This window comes from Rhinatrema bivittatum, chromosome 13 (assembly GCF_901001135.1).
Source record: "Rhinatrema bivittatum chromosome 13, aRhiBiv1.1, whole genome shotgun sequence".
Taxonomy (NCBI): Eukaryota; Metazoa; Chordata; class Amphibia; order Gymnophiona; family Rhinatrematidae; genus Rhinatrema; species Rhinatrema bivittatum.
This window is the reverse complement of record NC_042627.1, coordinates 57,416,093-57,441,512: the sequence shown is the minus strand read 5'-3', so window position 1 is coordinate 57,441,512 and position 25,420 is coordinate 57,416,093. Positions and strand designations below refer to the sequence as shown.

General features: G+C 39.4%; 1 protein-coding gene across 1 annotated transcript in view; it reads left to right on the top strand.

Annotated features, from left to right (window-relative positions):
• Window positions 1–25,420, top strand: part of FBN1 (fibrillin 1) — a 292,212-nt gene that overhangs the window by 252,129 nt on the left and 14,663 nt on the right. The window contains exons 48-60 of the mRNA XM_029574409.1: window positions 2,859–2,987; window positions 3,547–3,666; window positions 5,317–5,442; window positions 8,887–9,036; window positions 10,877–10,942; window positions 11,134–11,250; window positions 12,208–12,327; window positions 13,193–13,315; window positions 14,994–15,125; window positions 20,038–20,163; window positions 21,871–22,077; window positions 23,588–23,713; window positions 23,954–24,076. Coding sequence (XP_029430269.1) covers window positions 2,859–2,987; window positions 3,547–3,666; window positions 5,317–5,442; window positions 8,887–9,036; window positions 10,877–10,942; window positions 11,134–11,250; window positions 12,208–12,327; window positions 13,193–13,315; window positions 14,994–15,125; window positions 20,038–20,163; window positions 21,871–22,077; window positions 23,588–23,713; window positions 23,954–24,076 — 1,665 coding nt within the window. The remainder of the gene's footprint in view (window positions 1–2,858; window positions 2,988–3,546; window positions 3,667–5,316; window positions 5,443–8,886; window positions 9,037–10,876; window positions 10,943–11,133; window positions 11,251–12,207; window positions 12,328–13,192; window positions 13,316–14,993; window positions 15,126–20,037; window positions 20,164–21,870; window positions 22,078–23,587; window positions 23,714–23,953; window positions 24,077–25,420) is intronic.

The following is a 25,420-nucleotide window of genomic DNA, read 5'->3' as shown; positions in this document are numbered from 1 at the left end:
TGTACTGTATCTTTGAGGTTTGGTGTTATCTTCTGGATGTATAATATTCTGTAGGAAAATGACATATCATTCAGCTAATGACTACATCTGAGCTCACATTTCTTTTCATCTCATCTTAGGGATGGTCCATCATGTATTTAAAGATTTTCTACCACAAGTTGCTCCCCTTAAATTTTCAAACTACAGCATGTGTTCAACCAAGTTCCTGCACTGTGTAAATGGCGAACATCTAAAGCTATTCAGCCCATGGCATTTTTTTTCTCTTGCTATAAAAGCTGTAAATCTGTATTCAGGCCAGCGTGGGGTGGGGGCGCATATCTGGCTCCATCCCATGGAGATTTACTTCCGTGCATAACTGTTTCCACACTTCTGAGTTTCTCAGAATTGAGGCCTGGGTTATAAAATATTATTTGCAAAAGCTAAAGGGGTTCTGCTGGACTCTAGCCAGTGTTGCTCACTAGTGTAGCCAGCTCAGGTCTTCCTGCTTCTGCTAGCACTGAGCACGTGAGTACAGCAAGAACCAGAAAGAGAGACCACAGCCATCCAGCTGGGTAATGGCTGTGACTAGTAGTTTCTGGACACCAGACAGGCCCTTTAGTTTGAAGGCAGCTCAGAATTTTAAATTATATTTTACGAGCTTGATCTTTACCTTTAAAAGAGCCAAACCCTCTTGTAATACTTCATACAGGGAACATGCATAAAGAGATTATTATTTTTATTTTTTTTTACATAAGTAGCAAATCCCAAACATAAATCAATACCTACATTACCGGAATGTAATCTACTTTTAAGTACCAAAAGGTGAAATATAAATACATAATAATACTACAGATAAATACTGAATAGGGAGCTGAATTGGAAATGTAGTGCATAAACTTTTAGCTCGCTGATCCAGCTGATTTTCAGACACAAGACACCCTTGTCATTCTATTTGAATGTTGACTTATGTGGCTAAAAGTACCTAGGTACACTACAGTTGCATGCCCACTGCTTGTGTACGTTTTTGAAAATAAAGTGTGCAAAGGTAGTTTCCATGCAGGCCTGCAAAGAGCCCCCTGGAAGGCTTCTTTTCTATGCAGTCAAAGGGCTGTGCATTTTGAAAATGTGCACATACTTTCTGTTGGCTGAAAATCCACTTAGCCAGATATGGCTGATAGAGGAGTGGTAATTCCATGTGTATCCAGATTAAAGTGTCCAAGCCTTTGAAAATGAATGTATGAAATGTAGTTTGAATTATTGTAATATTTTATCTATTGATTTTTTCTATAGTCTTCTGCATGAAGCCATAAATTAAATCATCTTCCCTCATAGTTGTGCTAGGTACCTTTTGTTTATTTTTATTTATTTAACAAACCTATATGCCATATAATCAGTAAACAGAATATAAATCAATAAAAGCGGTTTATAAATTAACATAAATAATCCAAAATTGTTGACTATAATGCCCAGTTGGGATTTCCTTTTTGTTAATTTTATCTTCTTGGAATTGTGATGTCATTCCCTATATGTTGGACTGTAGCTACATTGTTTATTGCTAAAGAAAGGTTATGGTATTTTGTTCATTTTCACAATGTAACTTCTGTTTTTCCTCTCAAGATTATCTTGAAGTATGTAAATTTAAATTTCTATAAATGTAAAGAAAAAAATCCAAATAGTAAAAATAAAATGAAAAGAAATAATTAAAATAGCAATAAAAATAAATACATAAAAATAAGTAATTACAATGAAAAAAAAAACCAAAAACAAAACTGAGCTGCTGCTGAGACTACATTATAAAGCACAGTAAAACTACCAACTAGGCTGATCATCTTGTCTTCTTTTCTCACAGACTTTGATGATCATTGCATTATGTAACCATAGCATTCTGGGTAGTAAGCCACAATGGTTTACTGTTGCCTTCTGCAGCCCACAGCAATTGGTTTTCCCAGGTAATTTCCCATCTAGGTACTAACCAGGCCTGACCTAGCTTAGTATTCACAATTGAATAGGTGTGGGCTCACTGAGGGCCATATTTTCCAAATGTATCGCACACGGTAAGGGACGTTTCGCGTGCGATACCAAAATGGGGGCGGAGTCGGCCCCGGAAGAGGAGGAGTCGGGGTATCACCGGGGCCGACTCTGTGACGACGGCGCACACAGCGAAAAGGTAAGTGCCTTTTCGCTGCCTATTTCGCTCCCAATAGCTACACCTCCTATGGTGGCGCTATTGGGTGCGAAACCGGCAGCAATCGCATCGTGACGGTGCGATCGCTGCCGGCTAGCACAGGCCCGCCCCCCCGTTTCGGCCCCCCTCCCCTCATCTTCTAAAGTATCGCAGGCCTGTGAAACTTTAGAAAATGAGGCCCTGAGACTCTTAAAAGTTTGAGTTCAGATGGGAAACCCATCTTAAAATAGTTTGGCCCAATAATTTTCTTATGTTAATGAAGTAAAAGGTCAAGTTGTGATTTCTGTTCCAGAAGATTCAAGAAACATTGACCTACTTCACTGTAAAATCTATTGAAAAATAATCCATTGTAAAAATATTCTATTGCAGACATTGAAATATTTTGAATTATGATGTAGATTAAATTTTGATTCTTTTCCCGAAAAGGGCTCCATTGTTCAAGGTCAGAAGCAATTCCCTTGATGGATGGTTACATCCAGATTAAATCCAAACTAATTCAGTCAAATATATCCCTGTCCTTATGAATTTTGCAGAATGATGGTGAATGGTTTGTGCTAACATTGGTAAGACAGTCAATAAATGTAATAAATAAATAAATAGTAACTATGCTATTGTATATTCTTAAATTACTGAAACACTATTTTCTACCCAATTGACACCTGCCAAATAGCTAATTGAGGTTCTTTGTTTTCAGATGTGGATGAATGTGCCACTGGCAATGGGCTACTTTGCAGGAATGGCCGTTGTATAAACACAGATGGATCTTTTCAGTGTCTGTGCAATGAGGGCTATGAGGTTGCTCCTGATGGGAGGAGTTGTGCTGGTAAGTGGAAACAGAGCTGTTAGCATTGGCCCATTATCTTTTTAGCTATGGTAAGCATTAATTCATGTTAAACACCTGCATTATTGATCATAGCTTGCATTAGCATTACCGTTATCTATAAATTAACTTGAGATGGTTTTAATGTAAAATGTATGCTAATGTGTTACAAAAGTACTATATACAAGGCCCTCATAGTAATTAAGTATTTCAATCTCTATAGGAGGGCCGCCTAATAGATCGAGGTGAGGTGTTAGTGGTGGTTTCCGTTTTAGGGGCCAGTTTCTCATGTAGAGTGAGACGTACGAACAGCACAGTACACCTTGGTGAAGATTTGACATCATTTGGAGTGAGGAAAGTCTCACAGAGATGAAATTTTGTACTATGTTTTCTCACCCTAGCTTGATATACTCTATAATAGGGTAATATCATGCTAGGGTGAGAAAAAAACAGTGTTTTTTCCTCATTGACAATGAGGGGATGTTTTTGTCATTAAATTCAGCCCTAGATTGGGGGAAAAAATGAATTATTAATGTGCTGCTACTGTTGCTTTTCCTTTTAGATATCAACGAATGTATAGTGGAGCCTGGTAAATGTGCTCCAGGAACATGTCAGAATCTGGATGGTTCGTTCAGATGTATCTGTCCTCCTGGATACAGTCTGATTAATGATAAATGTGAAGGTACACAATGTGCATAAATAAATGTAAATATGTGGTGCAGTACAAGATATAGATACATTAGTCTCTTACCTTAGATTGCATTCTGCAGCAACGCTTTGAAAGTGGGTTTTTTTGCAGTCGCAATTGTGTTCCCATGATTGCTGTCTTGTAGTCTACATCACTTCATTAGATTCACAAATCTATTTTACTTTCTTTACAAAACATATTTTACACATTCATGCTTATTAGCTATCATATTTATAAGTTAAAGAAACCAAATGGACTTTTTACTCAGGGGACACAGAACCATAGTCAATAAAGATTTTTTCCATTAGCTCAGAATGGGAAAAGGTCCTTTTCTGAATGAAACCCATTGAGCGATAAACCAGGTTTACAAGTTCTAATATTGTGTTATGTTATAGAAATTAATTAAAAAGTAAAAACACTTTACATTTGCTGTATAAGCTGCAGCTATAGGAAATAATAAATGTCAGGAAAAAGATAGAATGGAGAGAATTGGCATAAAAGGGTTAAGTAAGATCTTGAATGCCAGTTTGTACGTAGATTACGGAAACAAAGAAAAAGAGTTTTCAGTTGGGAACTAAAGAGAGAAAGAGAATTATTCACCCATAGGGAGAGGGTGCTCCAGTAAAGTTTCTTCTACTGATAATGGCAAAGTTGGGGCATAGAGAGGAGGCAGAGAGTTATGAGGTATGGCCAGGAAAGACCCTATAGCGGATTCTGAAGATTTGCTGTCGAGGGTCAAGGATGCCGGGGAGACAGGCAATACTGCAGAAGTGGTGGGCAGTTCCCCAGTTAGGTGACATAGGAATAATAACAATAAAAAGATAGGTCAGGATCACAAAGCAGACCACAGAAGAGAGTAAGTGTGAGATCAGATTCAAGATGCGAGGAAGCTTTACTTGCCCATGGAGAGAACATGACTTGGAAACATTCAGCTGCCAGAGTTTAATGCTGGGACATGATGGCATAGTTTATCTTTTTTTTTCTTTAGATGTTAACATTATAAACATACTTTTATATGTCAGAAGGGAAATGCAATAATTGTGTTAAAATTGCAGGGCTTCATGCAGTGTTGCAAAAAACAAGGTAACTCTGTAGCAGAAGTCTTTCAGAGCGGAGCAGTACAGCCGTCTTATTTTACATTTTTAGGTTTTGTTTAATGCAAATTTCATTAGACTTTTTTTTTTTTTGCTTTAATGTTTTGGTTTTTTTTAATACACATTGGAAAAGCACTTATGTGATGATTCAGTCCATCCGGTTTTTTTTAAAAGCAAAGTAATTTTCCTCTTAGTAGACTGATTAGGGTCAAATTTGGAGTGAAGGCTCAACCATAGGCTTGAAATTGACCCTACATAGGGTCACCTCAAAAAATACTGGCTAGCTCCTGCATATGCATGAGTGTCACTGCCTGCCTTGTGCTTTTATAATCACATATTATTGCATTATCTTTCCCAGTGATAGAGATCTCATGTAGGTTCTGTACTGCACATTCTATCCTCAAGACTCTGAGTTCTATTTTAGTGGTGTCAGTTGCAAAGTATACCGTTTTTAAAATGTACTTGCATTAACTTGCATCCTGCTATTACCTAGTTGCAATGAAAGAATGATTAATTTATCAATCAATCTATCTTTATTTACTTCTTACAGATATTGATGAATGTGTAGGTGATCCAGAAATTTGTGCTTTGGGTACATGCAGTAATACTCCAGGAAGCTTCATATGCCTTTGCCCAGAAGGGTTTGTGCTGTCCTCTACTGGCAGGCGGTGCCAAGGCAAGTAGCTTTATTTTTTACTTTGGGCTATCACATTTATGCATTTAGATAATTTCTTTTTTTTTTAACTATTTTTATATCTGGTTTTGCCCCCCTTTTCTTGCATAGTCACACTGACAGTTCTTTGGGCAGGGGGGTCACAGATCATACAGATCACAACTTCTTTCAGAACGTGGTATTACGTACATGGTCCGTGAGCCTGACCAATAAAAGTGACTATTGTGTAATAGCTAGGATGCCTTCCCTTCTGAAGAGTGTGATTACTACACCTGCAACATTCTGAGTTCCTCTCAGCCCATGGAACATGAGTTAGGCCTGGAATTTTGCCCAGGTTTCCTGGATGGCAGCATGCAATGTTGCTACTAGGCCAGATCCCTTTGGTTTAAATTTTTTAAACTCTATTTACTAGAATAATTGTAACCGTACCACCTTGAACTTTTTAATTTATGAGATTTCAAAAAGATAAATAACATTAGATCTGGTTAGTACTGTAGAAGGTGGTACAGTAAGAGACTGAAGAAGAGATATTCTACTCTCAGAGCTATCACAAAACTAAAGTCCCAGCTTGGTACTGAATAATAGCAAGATTTTATCTCAATAATTGTTTTTTCTGTTCACTGGTGAGTGAATACAGTCTTACATTAGAAGACAATGCACTGTAAAAGCATCATATGCACTACTTAAGGCAGAAGAGAGATAATTCCTTCCTGAAACTTAAGTTTATTTTACATCACATTAATTTAGATTTTGCTTATGTATCAAATGGCTCAGTAAAAAAGCCTGAATACATTATATGGTCTGTGGTTTACAAAGTATCATCATTTAAGAGCACCTAGGTTCTTCATCCTGTTATATACTAGGGATGTGCATTCGTTCAGGATGAATTAGGCAATTTCAACAAAATTGCCTAATTCATCCTGTTTCTTGGACAACGAATCCCAAACGAATTTTTCCCGAAATTTCGGGAAAAATTTGTTTTCGGGTTAGTGCGTGCTAACTCCCGTTAGTGTGCACTAACATTAAAATGTTAGGACGCACAAACGGGAGTTAGTACGCACTAACCCGAATTTCAAAGGCCCAAACAGCAGGAAATACGCTACTTCCCACGGTGGGCCGAAAACGAAGCCTGAACCAAAAGGTTCAGGCTTTGCACATCCACCTTCTACAGTACTAACCTTCTACAGTACCACCTTCTACAGTACTAACTACACTGCTGTAGTCCAAACCTGGAAACAGTGGTATACAGTCTTCACTCATGAAGCCAGTTTAGCATCAAACTGAGTCCCAAAGGCATCAGATTCAGGTTTATCTTTTTTTTTTCTCATTTGACCTTTCCCCATTTTCTCCCTTGACAAAGCTTGATATCCCGAACTCCCCATGCCTCTCACTATCACGCCAAATGGCAAGCCCAAGTGGCTGAAGGAATCTTCACTGGCCCAAGGGCTGGAAGGCTGTCTTCTTTGAGACTTACCTTCATGCTGCTCATTGACTGGCAGGCACCACCTTAGTAGCAACAGCTTTCTTCTTTCCTGGGCTTGGGTGCACCATCTCTGAGGCTTATGTTCTTTTAGCTGTGAGGCTGATATTCAGCACTACTTAGCTGGATAAATAGGGACTTTTCCGGCTAAATGGCAGTGGCTGAATATCCAGTTTCATTCAGTGGCCACCACTTAGCTGGCTAATTACTTAACCAACTAATTAGCTTTATCCGGCTAACCTACAGGGTAATTCAAGCCATGTTAGGGCTCTAAGGTGTGTTATATCACGTACATTGCAAGATATACGCAATATTTTGCATCTCTCTGCCCAGATACCCTCTCCTATTACAGCGACCTTCTTTTCATGTGATTTGCATACATGAATAATGCAAATCCATGCAAAGGAGATCTTGCATAGTCAGTTTGATGTTAATATTTTATCGAGGTAGACCAAGAAGGTGGTCAACCGCAATAGAATAACACCTCATTGAAATTCATTAGATATGCGGTGGGAGGCCCAGGACCTGCATATTTAAAGTGACAGAAAAAAAAAGATGCGGAAAAAGGGGGGAGGTTGAGCAGGGTCAGTGCTGACTCCATCTCAAACCGGGGCCACAGTCGAGGTATCCCCAATTCCCTGAAAAAGTAAAAAAATAGAACAATTTAGGCACATGGCAATGGCCCCCTCCTCCCACCCACCAAGACCATTGTCAAGACCCCTTACCCCAGACCATCATCAAAATCCTCCACCCCCCAATTCCAACATCGAAACTCCCCCCCATCCAAAAGACTCACAGACCTTGCCTCAGTCACTGGGGTACGGTCATGTTGGCGTGCTTTTTCAGGAGAGGGGCTCTACTATTGAGGCGATAACCCCCTCCTGCGATAAGACATTGCGGCTCAGGGATCTAGGGGTTACTTAGCTGTTTATCGTTGAATATCTATCCTTGTATGACTTGGTGCTTTAGAACGTTTGTAGTGTAGAAAAATCTTATATTGATTTCTGATGCTTAATTTAAAAACTAACTACCCTGGAAGCAATACCACTATTCCGTCATAGTGTGGCCTTTAATATTGTTAGATCTAATTTCTCCTCTATTCTTCATTTCTCAGAATCACTCACTCCCAGAGATCTGAAGTCTGCCTCAGTCCCCTGACTTTCAGTTTAGCAAGGAATAGTCCTGCCATATACTTCCTGAGGCTGAGCTTCTGTCGCTGAGTAACTTGCATACTCATTAGATGAAACGCATTTTACAATTTCTATGTCAATTGCTAAATTACATTTATGCTCAGATACAAAATAAAACATTATCTAGAGTATGTTAATTATGTTCAGTTGTTTACTGATAATTAAGGGACCAATGTAATAAAGCACATGAAAGTTAACACAAGCGTTAACATATGTTAAATACCTACATTATCTATTGCAAGTGGTTAATGCATGTTCTCAGCATTGTTAACAGCTTGCATTAGTGTTAATGCAATATCCAATGAGGAAATGAGAATCATGCAAATGTATGCAAAATAGCTATTTACTTATTAGAATAGCAAAAATGTACTCATATCTAAACATACAAAATGTAATACAGATACATTAATGGCAAAAATGTAATTATACTTTGGGGAGGTGTAGTTAAGTTATTATATAACTGTATTAACATATATACATTCATGCCTATACTTTACCGATTGTGGTAACACATGCATAATTTGCATGTCATTTACATCAGCCATAAATACACATGTAAATTGTAAAAGACCCTGTTTATGTGTATTAATAGCCAATGTTAATTAATGCATTTCAGACCATTGGCCCCTTGATGAATATTTTGGGACTGAAATACATGAATCCAGTTTTGATGATTTGTTATAAAAATGCATTTTAGGTGAAGCAAATAGTTGCTAAAATCATATTTTTATACTGTCTGGTGACGAATGCATAAATGTACTGCTTTTATTTCTGTAGATTTAAGGGTAAGTTTCTGCTTTTCAAAGTTTGAAGATGGACAGTGCTCAACCCCCAAAGCCAGAAACCATTCAAAACAGGAGTGTTGCTGTGCTTTACAAGGACAGGCCTGGGGTGAACCCTGTACGCCCTGTCCCGTGGAAGGAGAGGGTACGTCACACTTTACAATCCACGCTCCAGCTCTCTAAGTATTATCGTGTTCATGTATATATCAACTGTTTAATAGCATCGCCCTGAAAAATTAAACTTTCGCATGGCATTTTTCTGATGAGTTAAACCGAAAATGAGACACTTGTGCCACTAACAAAAGAGGGGAAAGAAAAGCCCTGCTCATCACGTGTTATAAAATTGTAATTGTGGTAATTCTGTATTGCTCTGAAAGAACTCACTGTACGCTAGACGCGTATGCATGGTAAGTGACACATGGAAGTCATTAACAAGGACACCTCACAGGAAGAAAAAGGGCCCAGCATAAAAAAAATGTTTTCTGTTTAAACAAAAGCAAACACTGCCGAACACTTTGTTTTCCAGTCTACATTCATTATTTATGAACTTCAGTCGAGTATTTTATAAATGCGCATGATGTGAGATCCAAATGAAAACAACAACAAAAAAAATCAAGTTGCTTTGAAGTGCCTGAAAAAGCGGAATATACGTAAAATAAATCAAATAAGTACGTAGAATTCACTGTGGACAAAGCAGTTACAGATAGTACCAGATTAATTCATGAGGAACAGATATGCCCTGTTTTATCAACAGAAGGCACAACTAACATGCTGAACATGAACAAATGCAAGAGTGCAAAAATATAGTTACCTGGTTAATTGCTAAAACAATTTTATCAATGCACGATCGGCTTGTTCATTCATTCAGTTCAGAAAATGACAATATTTTATTGCTTATTCTAAATAAAAGGGAGAAAATCCCCCACAGCAAACTACAGATTCTGTGATCACTTGAAATCTTATCTCTAAACCAGAAGAGGCTAAGTTACCTTTATATATGTACAATGAAAAAACTCATACTATGTTCATACATAGCGAGGTCAATATTCAAACTGCATTCAGCGCTATTTAGCCGGATAAGTGTAAATTAAGTGGTGGCTGCTGAATATGCACCTATGTTCAGCGACTGCAACTTATGTGGCTAAAATGTTAGCCTCCTAACTCATGGTCGTGGAGTGGGCAGATCAGGGGAGAATGAGTTAACCGTATAAGTTATGTAGCTAACTACTGATATTCAGTCTTAACTGCATAAGTTAACCAGTTAAGCTAGACTTGCCATAGAGCAGGTCTAACCTTAGCCGGTTATAACTTATATGCTTATATTCAGCGACATAGCTGTGCATTTGAATATACCTTGTATCGTTGCTGGATAAGTTATATGCGACCAAATTACTTAAATGGCCAGCTTTGAATATTAACTTCAGCAGGTCCCAAAGTAGATTCCAAGACCATTAATACATAACTTTGTCCCAGAAAGATCATTCTCAAATATGACTATTTTTGGTGTCAAATTTGTATTTTATTGTGGTGTGCTTTTAAAAATGTCTTAGAAATTTTTTTGTGGTTTGCACAATGTGCTGCTTCAGTTTGCAGAAATCAAGCATTAAATCACTTGAGACCTTATGTACTAGAGAGTTGCCCCATTTTGTGCCTATGGGAAAAATGTTTAGCACGTCAGATCCTGCATTAGCCACAAATATTGAATTTGTATCTTGAGAGCCCGACAGAATAGAATAATATCAGCTATTAAAGACTAGAGAAAGAAGATGAAAAGTAATTTAAAGTGCTTTTTCATTATTGCTTTGAGCAGCTTTTACTAAAAGGTCAGGGAGATGGTTAATAGATGACCTAAATAAATAGTTAACTCCTGTTCCACTGCTAACCTACTCAGCTGAAAAGAATAATGCAAGCCTGGTGTACCTTGAACTATGGCTGACATTTTGCAAAATGTAGCATGATTTCACATACTCATGTTTTATTTGCAGAGGCATTCCGGCAGATTTGTCCATTTGGAATCGGTATTCTTATTGGCACTGGTGATGAACGAATTGGTAAGCAATTTAGAATTTCACATTACTTGCTGAAAGTCCATATTCAATTATTTTAATTAAATGGAAACAGATGAAATGCTGAATATTCATCTCATTTATATGCTAGGTTTGCATTTGTCTTCCCAGATACTGTAGCTATAATAAAAATATTTTGTGCTTTTCATCACATTTTTTTTCTTTCTTTCTACAAGATGTGAATGAATGCGATGACAAAGAAAAGTGTAAAAATGGACAGTGTATCAACACAGATGGTTCATATCGATGTGAATGTCCCTTTGGTTACATTCTTTATGGAGTCGAATGTATAGGTACGTCGTGATAAAGAACTGCTTTCTTTTCAAAGGCTCATGAAATTAACATTTTAAATGTAAGCAGAGTCCACAGAAGTTTGCTATTTCTGGGAGGTTGGTCATGCATACTGAGATTGATCAAAGATCTGTATAAACGAAGAAAGATTTGTTCAAGTCAGAGATGGTGATTATAGAAATACAGTAGATATCATCAGATAAAGACCACTTGGTCCATTCAACCTGCCTACTAGTGCAAGTCTGTGTATTATTTAGTGCCATTTCATACGTTACCTAGCTCCATAATCTAGTCAAAGATTGAGAAGTAGGTTTAAAAGCAAAGATTGTGCTGGTATATATCTAGGCTAGATAGAAATTACAGGCTTCCTCTTTAAAATGTTGGCACAGGGAGATATGTTAACAAATCTTTCACTTGGGTATATTCAGAGCTGGTTCCTGTGTTATGTGCACCAGCAGCAGTTCATCTGTGGGGTGGACTCCAATTCTGGAAACCCATTAAGACATTCAGAATAATTAGGAGTTACACAGATGGTGAGAATCTTCTGGAGCAATCTAAGTGGCTTGAGTTAGGCCTGGTCTAGGTTCATAGCTCATTTAGAACTTAAAATTAATTATACTAAAAGCAGTATAGTTTGCACACCTGAAAAAAGAGCACATTCATAGGACTGTAACTTGTCTGTTATTTATATTTGTGTACACAGATGTGACTGAAGTCCCATGGAAGTTGAGGAATCTGTTTCTGGACACCATTTAGGGGCACTGCATAGGAAGGCAGCTGATGCATTAGTGAAAGAGAATAACCCATCCTTAAAAGTGGTTAAAGGCATTTAGCATTAGGAAGCCATAGGAGCCTATAAGGACTCTCTTTTCAGTCTCATGATCTCCTCATAAGATTTTATTCAAAAAGTACACCCAATGCAACCTGTCTGTACTAAACTGAGTTATCTTTCTTTACAGATACTGATGAATGTGCTGTAGGGAACCCTTGTGGAAACGGAACATGCAAAAATGTTGTTGGAAGTTTTGAATGCACCTGTGAGGAGGGCTTTGAGCCAGGACCAATGATGACATGTGAAGGTGAGAGTCCAGAATGTGGTAACTTTTCATTTTCATCTGATTTGTGCAATAGATCAAAATAAACCTACTGAAAGTCTAGGAATTTTTCCAGCCTATCATTAGGAAGACCGCTTCCTAATTGCTTTTCAAGCTGGCAGACATTTTCCTAATTTTCAGATGAGGGCAACAGTTCTCCCCTGACCGTTCTTGGGCTCTCCTTCAATTTGGTAGTTGCCACAAGCTTAGTCCATCTAGGGCTGGAAGTAGAATGGAGTTTTATTAGAGTTTCATGGGATTACTAACTAAAGATTATCCTTCACAGAACATCCCAAACATGATGTGCAAATTTGTAAAGTCTGCCTCCATTTCTCCATTTATGGCATAGAACCCAGTATAATTCAGGAGTATTAGGGTTTGGTTTTTTTTCATATGGCAGTTTTCAAAATGATCCAGTAAAGATGTGCTTTCATTAGAAATGAAACCGGAAATTTCAGTGACATAACCTGTTTCATTTCGTTTTTAAAATGAAACAATACAAAAATGAATGAAATTTTGTTTCGTCTTAAAAACAAATCTTGCCCCACAACAAAACCAAAATGTGATCTGGCACTCTTCCAGTCCTAAAACCTCTTCCCCAGGCTTTTACCCTATTCTTCAGTTTTCTCAGGGCAAGAGTGATCCCTAGTCACTTCTGCCTATCGGTGTAGGTATAGACATTGGCACCAGCTGACCTGAGGCCAACACCATTGTAAAAATCTGCCGTACAAGAAAATGGTGCTGGTGAACTAAAGAAAATTAGTAGTTTCCAACTTTTCTTTATGAGTATTTATAACCATTTTTCCAACTTTTCTTTATGAGTATTTATAACCATTTTTTTAAAATACAGATGTAAATGAATGTGCTCAGAATCCTCTGCTTTGCGCGTTCCGATGTGTAAACACTTACGGATCCTATGAATGCAAGTGTCCTGCTGGCTATGTTCTTAGAGAAGACCAAAGGATGTGCAAAGGTAAGATTGCCAATGTACTTGCAGGTTGGTGGATTTTCAAGTGTAGAAATGTATTTCACTCAAAACCTGACATTTGCTTAAGTGAAGTTAATTTATTTATTTATAACTTTTTATATACCGGCATTTGTAAAAAAATCATGTCGGTTTACAGACAACTGAGAAAGGAAGTTATTTATTTATTTATTTATTTATTTAATATCTTTTATATACCGACGAACGTTGGGAACATCTCATCGGTTTACAGAGAACAGAACTTAGCAACAGGCTTTACATTTGCCACATGATTATAATAGGAATAGTAGAAATAACAATAATAACAAAAACAATAACATACGAGTAATATGGAAGTTATACAAGTAATAATTAACTAAGTGGGATACATGATAGTGGTTAGTCAGAAGGGGGGCAGGGAGATTCTGCTAGATATGATTGATATCAACATTTGTAGGAGGTATAAATTTGTATATACAATGGTTGTCGAGGAATATATACACGTTTGTGAGTAAAAATGTTCTTATTTACAGTAAGCTGTCTTGATAAATTTGCTTTCCGGGAAGCATAGTAGAAAGCTAATTGTTAGGCAAGGTGGAAAGGGGTGGTTAGGGGGTGGGAAGGAAAAAGGGGTGGGGGGGGGAGAAGGGAGAAGGGAGGAGGGAGGTTAGGAGTTAGGGAGGGGGGGGGGGCTAGTGAATGTGTGAATGTTAGGTGTATGAGTGTCTAAAGAACCAAGTCTTCAGGTTTTGCCTGAATATTTTTGGGCAGGTTTCTTGGCGGAGGGAAGTGGGTAGTTTATTCCAAATTATCGGTCCTGCTAGGGAGAGGGCTCTTTCGTTAGTGGTGCGGAGTTTAGTAAGCTTAGGTGAGGGGGTGTGTAGTGTGGCTAGATATTGTTTTCTGGTGGGTCTACTACTGTTGTGAAAGGAGAAGTGTTCTTTGAACCAGTGCATGTTGTTGTTATGAAGGGATTTGTGTATTAGGGTGAGGGCTTTGAAGGTAATTCTAGATGCGACGGTAACCAATGTAGATGTTTGAGTACAGGGGTTATGTGATCATATTTGTGAGTGTTGGTGAGAATCCTGGCAGCTGCATTTTGGAGTAGTTGTAAAGGTTGGATGGTGTTTTTAGGCAAACCTAGTAGCAAGGAGTTGCAGTAATCTATTTTCGATAATATGAGGGCTTGTAATATGGTGCGGAAGTCGCTGAAATGTAAGAGAGGTTTGAGTCTTTTTAGGGTGTGCAGTTTGTAGAAGCAGTCTTTAAGGGTGTTATTAATGAATTTCTTGTAGTTAAGATGACAGTCAATGAGTATGCCGAGGCTTCGTACATGGGTGGGGAAGGTGTGGTCAGTGGCAGGGCCATTGTTGTGTGTTTGTGTGGGGGTCATAAGGAGGGTGGGGGATATGTTGGGGGGTGATATTAGGATAAGTTCTGTTTTAGTAGTGTTGAGGGCGAGAAAGTTGTTAGATAAGTTACAATGATAGGTGGAGGAAGGATAGATAGTTAAAAGGTAAATTAACTATTTGATTAGAAACAGTCACTGCTTTTGCTAGTAAACACATCTGAAAATAGTATGCTCACATATATCCATGCAAATATATTTATTCTTTTGTAAAAAGGCATTTGCTAACAGCAGTGCAATTTTTCATTGCTAATTAGCTTATTTGGATTGTCATTTCAGATCAGGATGAGTGTGAGGAGGGAATAGATGACTGCGCCTCCAAGCAGATGGTCTGCAAAAATCTTATTGGGACTTATATGTGCATATGTGAACCAGGATACCAGCGTACACCAGATGGTGAAGGATGCACAGGTGAGTGAATATTGTAATATGCTTTGCTGAAAAGGCTGAATTGTAGGGGTGTGCACAGACATTCTTTTGTTTTATTTTGTTGGGGGGGGGGGTCCATTTCACTTGTTTATTCCATCTCTTTTAGTTTCTTTCAAATGAAAAAGCAACAAATCAAAGTTAAAAAATGAAAAAAAAAAATTTAAAGTACAACAAAAAGCAAAACTGCTCCCATTTATCCTCTATACCTGCTGACCCTCTTACCGAAAATTGCTTCATAGGGCAGAAATGATCCCCGATCACTTCTGCCTCACCACTGCTACAACTAAAAATGGCGCCAGCAAACTGAGGCCGGCACCATTTGTTAATTTTTACTGTACAAAACTGTGCTGGCCAGGCTCATGTCCAGGCCTGCACTATTTTGTATGGCAAAAACTAGTAGTGGCTCTGCTTCGGTCTACCGGCTCCAGTTCCAGTACTAAAGGACAGGAGCGATCATAGACTGCTTCTTCCTCATAAGGAAAATTTGATGAGAAGATCTGGAGGTGTGCCATAGAATGCTTGTTTAAAAGTTTTTTATGGCAGACTGGCTGCCTATTTTTTTTTTTTTTTTAATGACCTGAACAGAAATCAACAAAATTTTGTTTCTCTCTTTCGTTTCATTTTAAAAAGTTAAAAAAATATCCTGCTTCATTCCACACAAATGCACATTCCTATTGAATTGTGTGATCTTTAATCACTGTTGTCAGGTTAATCTCTGTGGTTGTACTGGTTCCTACACCTTTTATAAAGCTTGATTATGTTCATTCGATGGAAGGCTTAAGATGCTAACATGATGGCTAGTGACCTTTTTGCTTTCAAGGATAGTTACTTGATACTTCAGACTGAAAGACTCTTTCAACCAAATTTAAGGCTGTAAAACATTTTAACACAGAAGCACAATTGATTACCACTACCACCATTGGTATCATCTTCTTGAATGTTTTCATGTATCCAGTGGTTTATTTGCCCAGGCAGATATAATGATTTTTTAATTGATTGCTGCCTCATGAAGATTTTAAAACATTTAACGCTGTGATGTGCAACTGAGCCATCCTGTGTCCAAGAGGATGCTCAGAAGGCACCACTCAAAAGTACAAGACGAGATCCTTTGAACCATTTACACTTATTAAAGTACAGAACTGTAAGTAAATGCAAATCACTATTATCAAAATAAATAAATATGTAGCCAGTACTCAGGGGGGATATTCTGCTTGATCAAAAGGTTCTTTTGTAGTGGTTAATCAATTGGTATAGTAGACCAAAGGTAAAAGGTACTCAAAGTTAAGGTTGCTCAAATTATGTCTGTGGCAGCACTAGGTTTATTAGTGAGGAACTTACTGCAAATGACTGCAGACAACTCTAAAAGCTATGTCCAAAACTGGTCTAATTATAATTTACAGGTGAACATATTTACAAGCTGTTCCGCGTTTAAGTATACACAGTTTTCAGACAGCTGTGCTGAGCATTGGGACATAATGTTCACAAGTGCTAATGAGAAATCCATGGGATTCTTCTCAAATTGTCCTCTTTTGGAAAGGCACAAGAAGTTGAAGGCATGCTGCCGAATCTTGGCTTCCCTTGAGATTCGACATCTTCCCTTTAGGGTTCTTCCCACTTATGGACTATTTTGTAGTAGGAATCAAATTCCCTTAAAGTATGTTAGAAGGAGCCCCTTGGTACTCACTGCTCCATTATCCTCTCTGACTGGAAACATCTCCTAGGTGGACCCCTCCCAAGAACCTCCTGCAGAATGTCTCTCAGCTCCCTTGACTGCAGCTGTACATACAAAATCCAAATCTAGATTGGCATACCTCCTCTAGAGCATGGTCACAATATTTTGTAGGACACTACCATTAGGACTCCAAATACAGGGGTTCTCACACACTCTGAGTCATACTATGTAACATAGTTGATACAATAAGGAAGGGTAATTATCAAACAGCCCTCATAGACTAAGGTCTATGGGTACAACAGAATAGTGCCCTCATTGGGTTGACCAATGGCCATTTGAAAATAGTGTTGTGAAGCAGGAGCAACTGGGGATCACTCCCACCCTAGAAGACCCTGATAAGGTAAGGACTGGGTTGGAGAAGTGGGAGGAGTTCAGAGGGGTCCTGGGAGCTAGAGGAAAGCCTTTATATAAACATGTTTAGTAGGCAGATGGAAGGACTTAGACCCGGTGGGTTGTTTTTTTTTTTTAACATGGGCGGTGGCCGCATCTTTGTTTTCAAAATGAAACAAAACAGGAAATGTTAACATTTCCTATTTCATTTCAAACAGCAAATCCCTAATTATAACATCTCTTCAAGAAGGTGGTTCTTACCATTTCACACACTCTCTTAAACCCTTCCCATACCATCTGCCACTATCACAAATCACCGCACTGAAGTGATCAAGCTGCACAAAATAAGGGCAATTTTATAACTCTGCATGGTCTGCAAACATTGTTCCCTGCAGTCTTTACCCTGAATTTTTTAAGCCAATTTATGTGCATATGAACATTTGCATGTAAATACCTGAGTACATGCAGAAACCCACCTGCACAAAGTTACGCCTGCTATACTGAGGGTGTAACTTGTGTGGGTGAACTTATGCAGATACTTTTCAAAATAAAACAGCATGATGGTAACTTTTAAACAAGCAGGCAGGCGCACGTGTGCACATTTGTCAGCCCGCACCCGGGAAGGCAGCCATTTTATAACATACGCGTATATATGTGTGCATGTTATGAAATAGCCTGACCGCGCGGACATGTACGCACAATTTTAAGTGGACGCATGCCTATGCACACAAATTCCACTTCTACCATGTAAGTGAGGGGATTTTAATAGACACATGCACCAATGCCATTACCAGTTTTCCCAGTTCATTCCCAGTTCACACAGGTAAGGGGCAGGACTTCCAAACACTCCCACTTTAATAGCTTTCCTTCTCCCCTGTTAGCCCTGACCTTTAAATCCTGCTGACCTACCTAGATTTTTTTGTTTTATAAGTTACACGTCATCCATAGCAGAAATAAAGTTACACGGCAGGGGAACCCGGGACGCACCACTGCGTCTAAATATTTTCATGCAAATTTCTATTTGAAATTCAGGAACACCCATGCCCTGCCCAGATTACGCCCAACTCCCTGCCCCTTTTTTTGAATTTTCATTTGTGCGCATAGCAGCAAGCAGGCGCATACGTGGGCGGCTTTTAAAATCCATTCGGCGCGCGCCGGCCCAGCTTGTGCGCCTATCAAAATTCACATTTATGTGCTGTCACGCCTGTCCCCACCTTGACTCTGCCCCCTGAAGTGCTTCTTGCCAGTTTGCATAAAAATATGGGCAAAACCAGGTTACATTCATAATTTTACGTGAACTGAGCCCTAGACTATTGTAGTGCAGCCATTTATGAGCATTAAATCAGGTTTTATGTACATAAATGGCAAAGGCTTAATTGGTGGGGGAAGAGCCTGAGACGGAGTTCCACCACTTCTTCTCAGCCAGGGGGGGTGTCCTGCTCCAGCCTGCAGGGAAGAGAAGGAGAGAGGGATGGGGGTAAGCCTGGAGGAGACAGAGCAGAGAACAGCCACTCTGCTCCCTAATCCAGTCCCCCTCCTGCAGGAAAGGGGAGGGGAGGGTAAGGATCCTGATGCAGACATAGCAGAGCAAAGAACAGGCACAAAAAGAAGTTGTATTAGCACAAGTCTGAAACTTGTGAGAGGCAGTGCCGATAATTACGGCTTCAGCACTGGGACACAGCTGCTTACAAGTTTGAACTTTTGTTAATTCAGCCTTTTTTTTAATCTCTGCTACTAGGGTAACTAAATGCCCAGTTCTTGACCGGACAGACCAGTTTTTAGATTCAATGTACAGTGTCCGGTTGCTTTTGTAACCGGCCGCTGTGATTTTTGATCTGCTACACGGCTCCGTGTCCAGCTCAGAAGGAGAGGGGATGATCGGCACACTCCAGCCCACCCTGACAAATTGCCTGTAGGAGGAAGACACCAGTCACTCAGCATTCCTGCCAATCATTTCACTCCCCTGGGGCAGATGCTTCAGCCAATCAGGCTCGGTGCCATGCAGCCAATGGCAGGAGGCTCAGACTGAGAGTTCATGTGCCTGACTTTCAGTGAGATTAATGGAGCGGGGAATCCCATGGAGGAACATTTGCATGGCGGGAAGGGGAGGAAACACTAAGGCAGGCAGTGAAGACATAGGGCAATGCTGCATCGAACTTGTACTCCGTCTCTGACTTATCGCCGAGTGCAAGTGGATTTTATATGAGGAGGCCTGGTCTAAAGGAGAGAGAGAGCATGTACTTGTATATTTGTGTGTGAGAGAGAAAAGGAGAGATAATGTGTGTATGTAACAGAGCAGGAACTGGAGAGAACCTAGCAGGTTTGAACCTAGGAGAGAACCTAGCAGGTTCAAAGGCATTGGGAGCACATTTATGCAAATGAGGAGGAGGGGTTCCCTCCCCTCCCCCCTCAAGTGTCCAGTCCAGGTCTGTGGAAAAGTTGGTTACACGGGGCTCAGTTTCAGGCAGATTGAATGGCTGCTCTTCCACCTTTATCCTGACCTGATAGAGCAGAGCTGACTGTAAATAAGTTGTGGCTCCCCCACAACAACAGAGTGTGAGAGAGACACACTCTTCACACTTAGCCTTGACCCCTGCCCCTCCCACCCCCATTCCATAGTTTCACTTCCTTTTTGTCTACATGGAAATTAAGCCCTGATAAAATGTCTTTGAAAATCAAGCCCCATATGTCTTTAAAAAAACAAAGTAAATATATAGACAATGCAAATTTTGCCATATACTATATTGAGGATAACCTCTTATCCATATAAATGTCAGTTTTAAATAATTGCACCAACTCTCACCTGCATGCTCTGTTATTTGTGTGAAACAGATGTAAATGAATGTCAAAAGAAACCTGGTATCTGTGAAAATGGACGTTGTATCAACACAAAAGGAAGCTACAAATGTGAATGCAATGAGGGATTTACGGCTAGTCCTACTCAGAATGAATGCCTTGGTAAGTATTCAGTGGTGAAATCATGCCAGCTCGCCAACCTGATACCTTTTTTAACTTGCTTCATCTTCCCCATTGGCAAAAAGTGGAAGGTGGAGGCTGCCCCTGGATCCAACCCCTACCTGTTTTATTTAGAAAAACGATCATCGCTCTCAGGCTGATGCTATATTGTGCGCTAAGGCTAATGAGCTCTAGGACATGCGTTTTAGATGTGCTAGGCTAACACCTGATGCAATAAGGGGATTAGCGCATCCAAAATGTGTTTCCAAAAAATAGCTAAGTAGGGGGAACCACAGGAAGCAGCATGGAAAAAAAAAGTCTTGCCGGCTGTCAGGTCGGGAGAACGGACGCCCATTAATTGAGCATCTGTTTTCCTAACCTGCACACAGCCACTCCTCCTGGGCGCCCAATGCCATGGACGCGCTAAGGATGCACAATTGATCCCTAGCACATCCTTTTTAGCATAACCCCCTCATTTAAATAATGCATCGCATGCCCAGGAGAGGTGGCTGAGCACGCATTAAGAGAGCGGGTACTCGGTCATGAGCGGCCATTTTATGTGAACTGATATTGCATCAGCCTGTGTATGTATTGCATTATAGTGCTATTCTAGTCAGGGCTTGAAGAAGGTACCATGAAAGTGAAAATGACAGGAAAGGAGGAGGAGTGTGTGATCAAAAGAGCAAGTAACGGCTCATGGAATGTGTGCAGCAACCCATGGAAAGCTTGCTGCAAACAGTGGCACCTGAGAGCATAATTACATCCTGCTTAATGGCCAGGCTTACATGATAAGGTGATTGAATTGGCATAAAGGATCATGATAGGCAAAATTGCTGGCCCTGAGAGGATTGAGTTCCTATAGAAAATAATCCTGGACTTCAAAATGCAGTACACCTTAAGTAAAATTTGCTAATTTAGATCCTTGTTACTGCTGCATTATCTCTATCATTGCATTGGTATATATAGCAGCACGCAGCTGACTGCCAGCAGCGGTAGATAGGGATTAGACCTTGCTAAAAGTGTCTTTATATTTATAACTTTATCATTAGATTTAGATTTTTTTTTTAATATATTCTGCTTTTCGGCACTTCAGAGTGTACATCAAAGCAGATTACATTCAGGTACTGTAGGTATTTCCCTATCCCCACAGGGCTTACAATCTAATTTTGTACCTGAGTCTGTGACTTCTGGAGAGTCTCTTGTAATTAATGGAGTCCCAGCTATTATGTTAGTAGTATCAATTCTATGGCTGCGCTAGGCAAACAACTTGAACACAAAAAAAAATCTCATTTTTCTGATACAACTTTGCAAATGTCTATCAGCAAACATAATTATACCTTGTCCGCTGTGATCACTACTTATCTATGCTCTCTGGTTCCCAAAACAAAGTAGAGCTATTTGTTATTTCTGTTATTTTCAGAAAGTGGATTGTACTTCTTGAAACAAAAGATTTGTTCCCAAGTTTTATCTAGGGCTTTTTCCCCCTTTATATCTAACTGTAAATTCCCTTTAGTGATCATTTTATCCTCTCGTCTGTTGCCACTCTTTCATACTGTTCTTGGTTTCTAGTATCCACTTGTTTGCCTTTTTGTTATTCAGGGCCTGGTAAATTAAGCTTTTTCCCATGCACAAAGAATGGGAAGAAAAGTCTGTGTTTTTTGAAGTCAGTACAACTCCAAATGTATTTCTTCCATAATATGTCTCTTTCAGATAATAGACAGGGATACTGCTTTGCTGAAGTATTACAAACAATGTGCCAGATTGGATCCAGCAATACTAATCCCGTCACCAAATCCGAATGTTGCTGTGATAGTGGAAGAGGCTGGGGCGCAAACTGTGAGATCTGCCCACTCCCAGGCACTGTGCCATTTAAAAAATTGTGCCCTCATGGACAAGGATTCACAACTGGTGGAGAAGGTAATGCATTTGACAAAAGGTTTCTAAGAAGAAAATGGAGCTTACTAAGGAGCTTATTTATCAAAATATGCTAACGTGCATTAATGCACGATGTTAGTTGCTAGGCCCCATTCATCTCAATGGTTCCTACCGGCTAACAACGAGCATTAACACAAAATGGCATATTATTGCTTTTTGATAAACACGCCCTAAATAAAGATAACATAAAAAATAAAAAAAAAAAACAGTGAATAAACCCAGAGCTGGTACAGCTGATAGGAAGAAAGGGAAGGGGAAAAAAACAGAGTGCATAGAAGAAAAAGTAAAAAAGAGCTCACACAAAAGACAGTTTTGATAACTTGTAAAAATCGTCTGTGAAAAGAAAAATATATTGTGCAATAATCAATATATTTTACTTCTGGGGGGAATTCTGCGCAAAAAAATTTAAAATTCTGCACACAAAAACTGAAAATTCTGCAAACTTTATATTGGTCAAAATAACACAATTTACATGACAGTCTTTAAGTTATTACTTAAAGTTGCAGAATTTTAAATATTTTGAGCAGAATTTCACTAGAAATTCACTGTAAGAGTGTCCCTTCCACATACACACACCCTCATACAGGCTCCCTCACTCTCTCGCACACACACATCCCCTCATAGGGGGCCCTCTCTCTTATTTTACAAATTACGCCTGCCTCGGGCAGGTGTAATTTGTAAAATAAAGGTAGGGGGTGGAATTAGTTAGGTCTGGGGGGGGGGGTGGGTTAGATAGGGGAAGGGGGGAAGGTGGGGGGGGGGGGTCAGAAGGAAAGTTCCCTCCGAGGCCGCTCTGATTTCGGAGCAGCCTCGGAGGAAACGGAGGATGGCTGCGTGGCTCTGTGCGCGCAGGCTGCCGATTTTGCGCAGCTTTGCGCACGCTGACCCTTTATTTTATAACATGCGCGTGGCAGCTCGCGCATGTTATAAAATCGGGAGTAGATTTGTTCGCACCTTTTAAAATCTACCCCAAAAAGCGTAACCCGAGCCTCTAGAGTTTAATGCTAAGCAGCCTATCAAAGTCCATTTAGATTTGGCTTGTGCAGGCATTTCCCGTTCCATGTTGTGACTCCTTTTTTCTGAAGGAAGACATTGGTTGTGCCTCAAGGATACTGAATCATCATTTTCTCTTTCCACCCTCTCCTTGTGCTTTCATGGCAGAGGATTTGTTTGCTTTCTTCTGGCAGGAGCACTGTGGCTCAGAAAGAGTTTGCCTAAAAGCATTTGAGAACGATTTGCAGCTTAAAAAGCCATCCAGCAGATTCTGCTTCAGAATCCATTTCTCTTGCCGGCAAAATGTAAACAAATCTGCTTTTGGGAATGCAAAGAAGTGTGGGTTGAGTGCCAAAAATGAAACCATTCTGGGTCTGTGAGTTCTGTTATCTATGAGTGGCATTTTTATTATGTCTGTTAATAAAAAAAAAAAAAAAGGACTGGTTATGTGGTTAATTCAGAATGTTCTTTCTATTTATTCATGTTTATGTATTGGCAGATATCAACGAATGTGAGGTTTTGCATGGCATTTGCCGTAATGGAGAATGCATCAATGAGAGGGGATCATATCGGTGCAGATGCAATCCTGGCTATACTCCAGATATAATGGGCACGTCTTGTGTGGGTAGGTTGTCTATTCCTCTTACCTTGTAAGTATCTTATTAAAACAGGTATTGAAGGTAATCACGAAGTTAGCACCTGAAATCTATTTGTTGGAAAACATCATTTTCTTTTTTTGACATTAGGCAATTCCTTTTGAATGTTGGTGAAGCAACTTGCCAAGGACTTTCTTTTGAAGTATCATTTGTAAATTGCCAAACAGTAGAAAAAGGAACGATCTCATCAGGCTGTTCTTTAATTATAGATCTTGATGAGTGCAGCGAGTCTCCCAAGCCTTGCAATTTCATCTGCAAAAATACAGAGGGCAGTTACTTGTGTTCATGTCCAAAAGGATACATTTTGCAGGAAGACAGAAGAAGCTGCAAAGGTAAAATGCAAAAAACGTGACTTCAAAGGTAAAGAGCGAGCACTGAATATGGTTTTTTAAAAAGTAAAAAGGCAGCCTATTGAGTTGAGTGACTTATTTATTTACTCATATTTGATGTCTCACTTGACCATTCAAAGAACCTTGAGGCAAGTAAACAATGCTTTAAAATATGACAGCTGCAGGTGAAGACTACAAGGCCGATGTAATCTGCCCATATTCCCTTCCTCTTGCAGTCCTGCTATTCCTAAGCGATCTCAGGTATTGCCTTTGCTTTCCTGCAGCTAAGGATCTTTTGGGGTTTTTCCTTGTCTTCCTGAATTCCAAATTCTATGCACTAGGCAGTTCTTCAGATGTTTACCAAGCCTTAAAACTGCACAAATATTGGATTATATAAATAGCCATATGTAGCTATATGGTGGCTATAATGTCATTTGTAACAAGTTTACCAGATGGAGCCATTGGGCTCATTATATACAATGATCATTTAAGGAAAAAAAGCAGCTTCTTGGGGGTCATAAGGATTATAGTCATGAGATGCTACTAAAATTATTTAACAGATTGATAGTTAAAGTAGGAAAACAGTTTTCAGTTTTACTAATCCTTTTGACATGTAGTCTGCAAAATTCCTCCACTCTCCCTTGGAGGTCTCGGTCTTCTGAATCTTTTTTTCTTCACACTTCCTAATTTTGTAAAATAAAGGCCTATGGGAAGTTTTGAAACACTTCTCAGTTTAGAGCAAATAGGTCAATATGGCCATCTGATTTGTTCAGTTTTTCTCTTTTCTTCTGCGGGATTTGTTCTCGTAATGGGAAAGTTTATTTTTCAAGATACCACAGAATCTTCCTCATTTCTGTTCCGATATATATTTTGATCAACAGAACTTCATTGCACATTTGTTACAGAACCAATAAGGCAGCCAACACCAGCAAACAAAATCACTTTTGAAGCTTAAAAAAGGTTGAGGTCCATGTGAAGCTGTGACATGATGGGTTAAGTTAACCAGATTTTAATGTGGATATTCAAAGACTGCACATATGGTTCAGTTCCCCGTTCTGGGGACTGCATCTGCAGTCTGGGGTAAAAGTATGCTCATTGTCAAGCCATACACATACTTTTACCCTCAGACCGGTTGGGCAACTTTTAAAGCCCTGGGTAACATATTTTTTTAGCCACCAAAAGCAATAAATAATGCTGTCATGAGTTACTGATAACAACTCACTTGTTGATGTTGTAACTGTCAGCAGGGATTTCCTTTTTTGCTTAATCATCATCCTTGATCTTGGATTCTATTTGCCATTAGGAAAAGATTCTATCTCATGTATTTCATGTGCAAATGAGAAATGA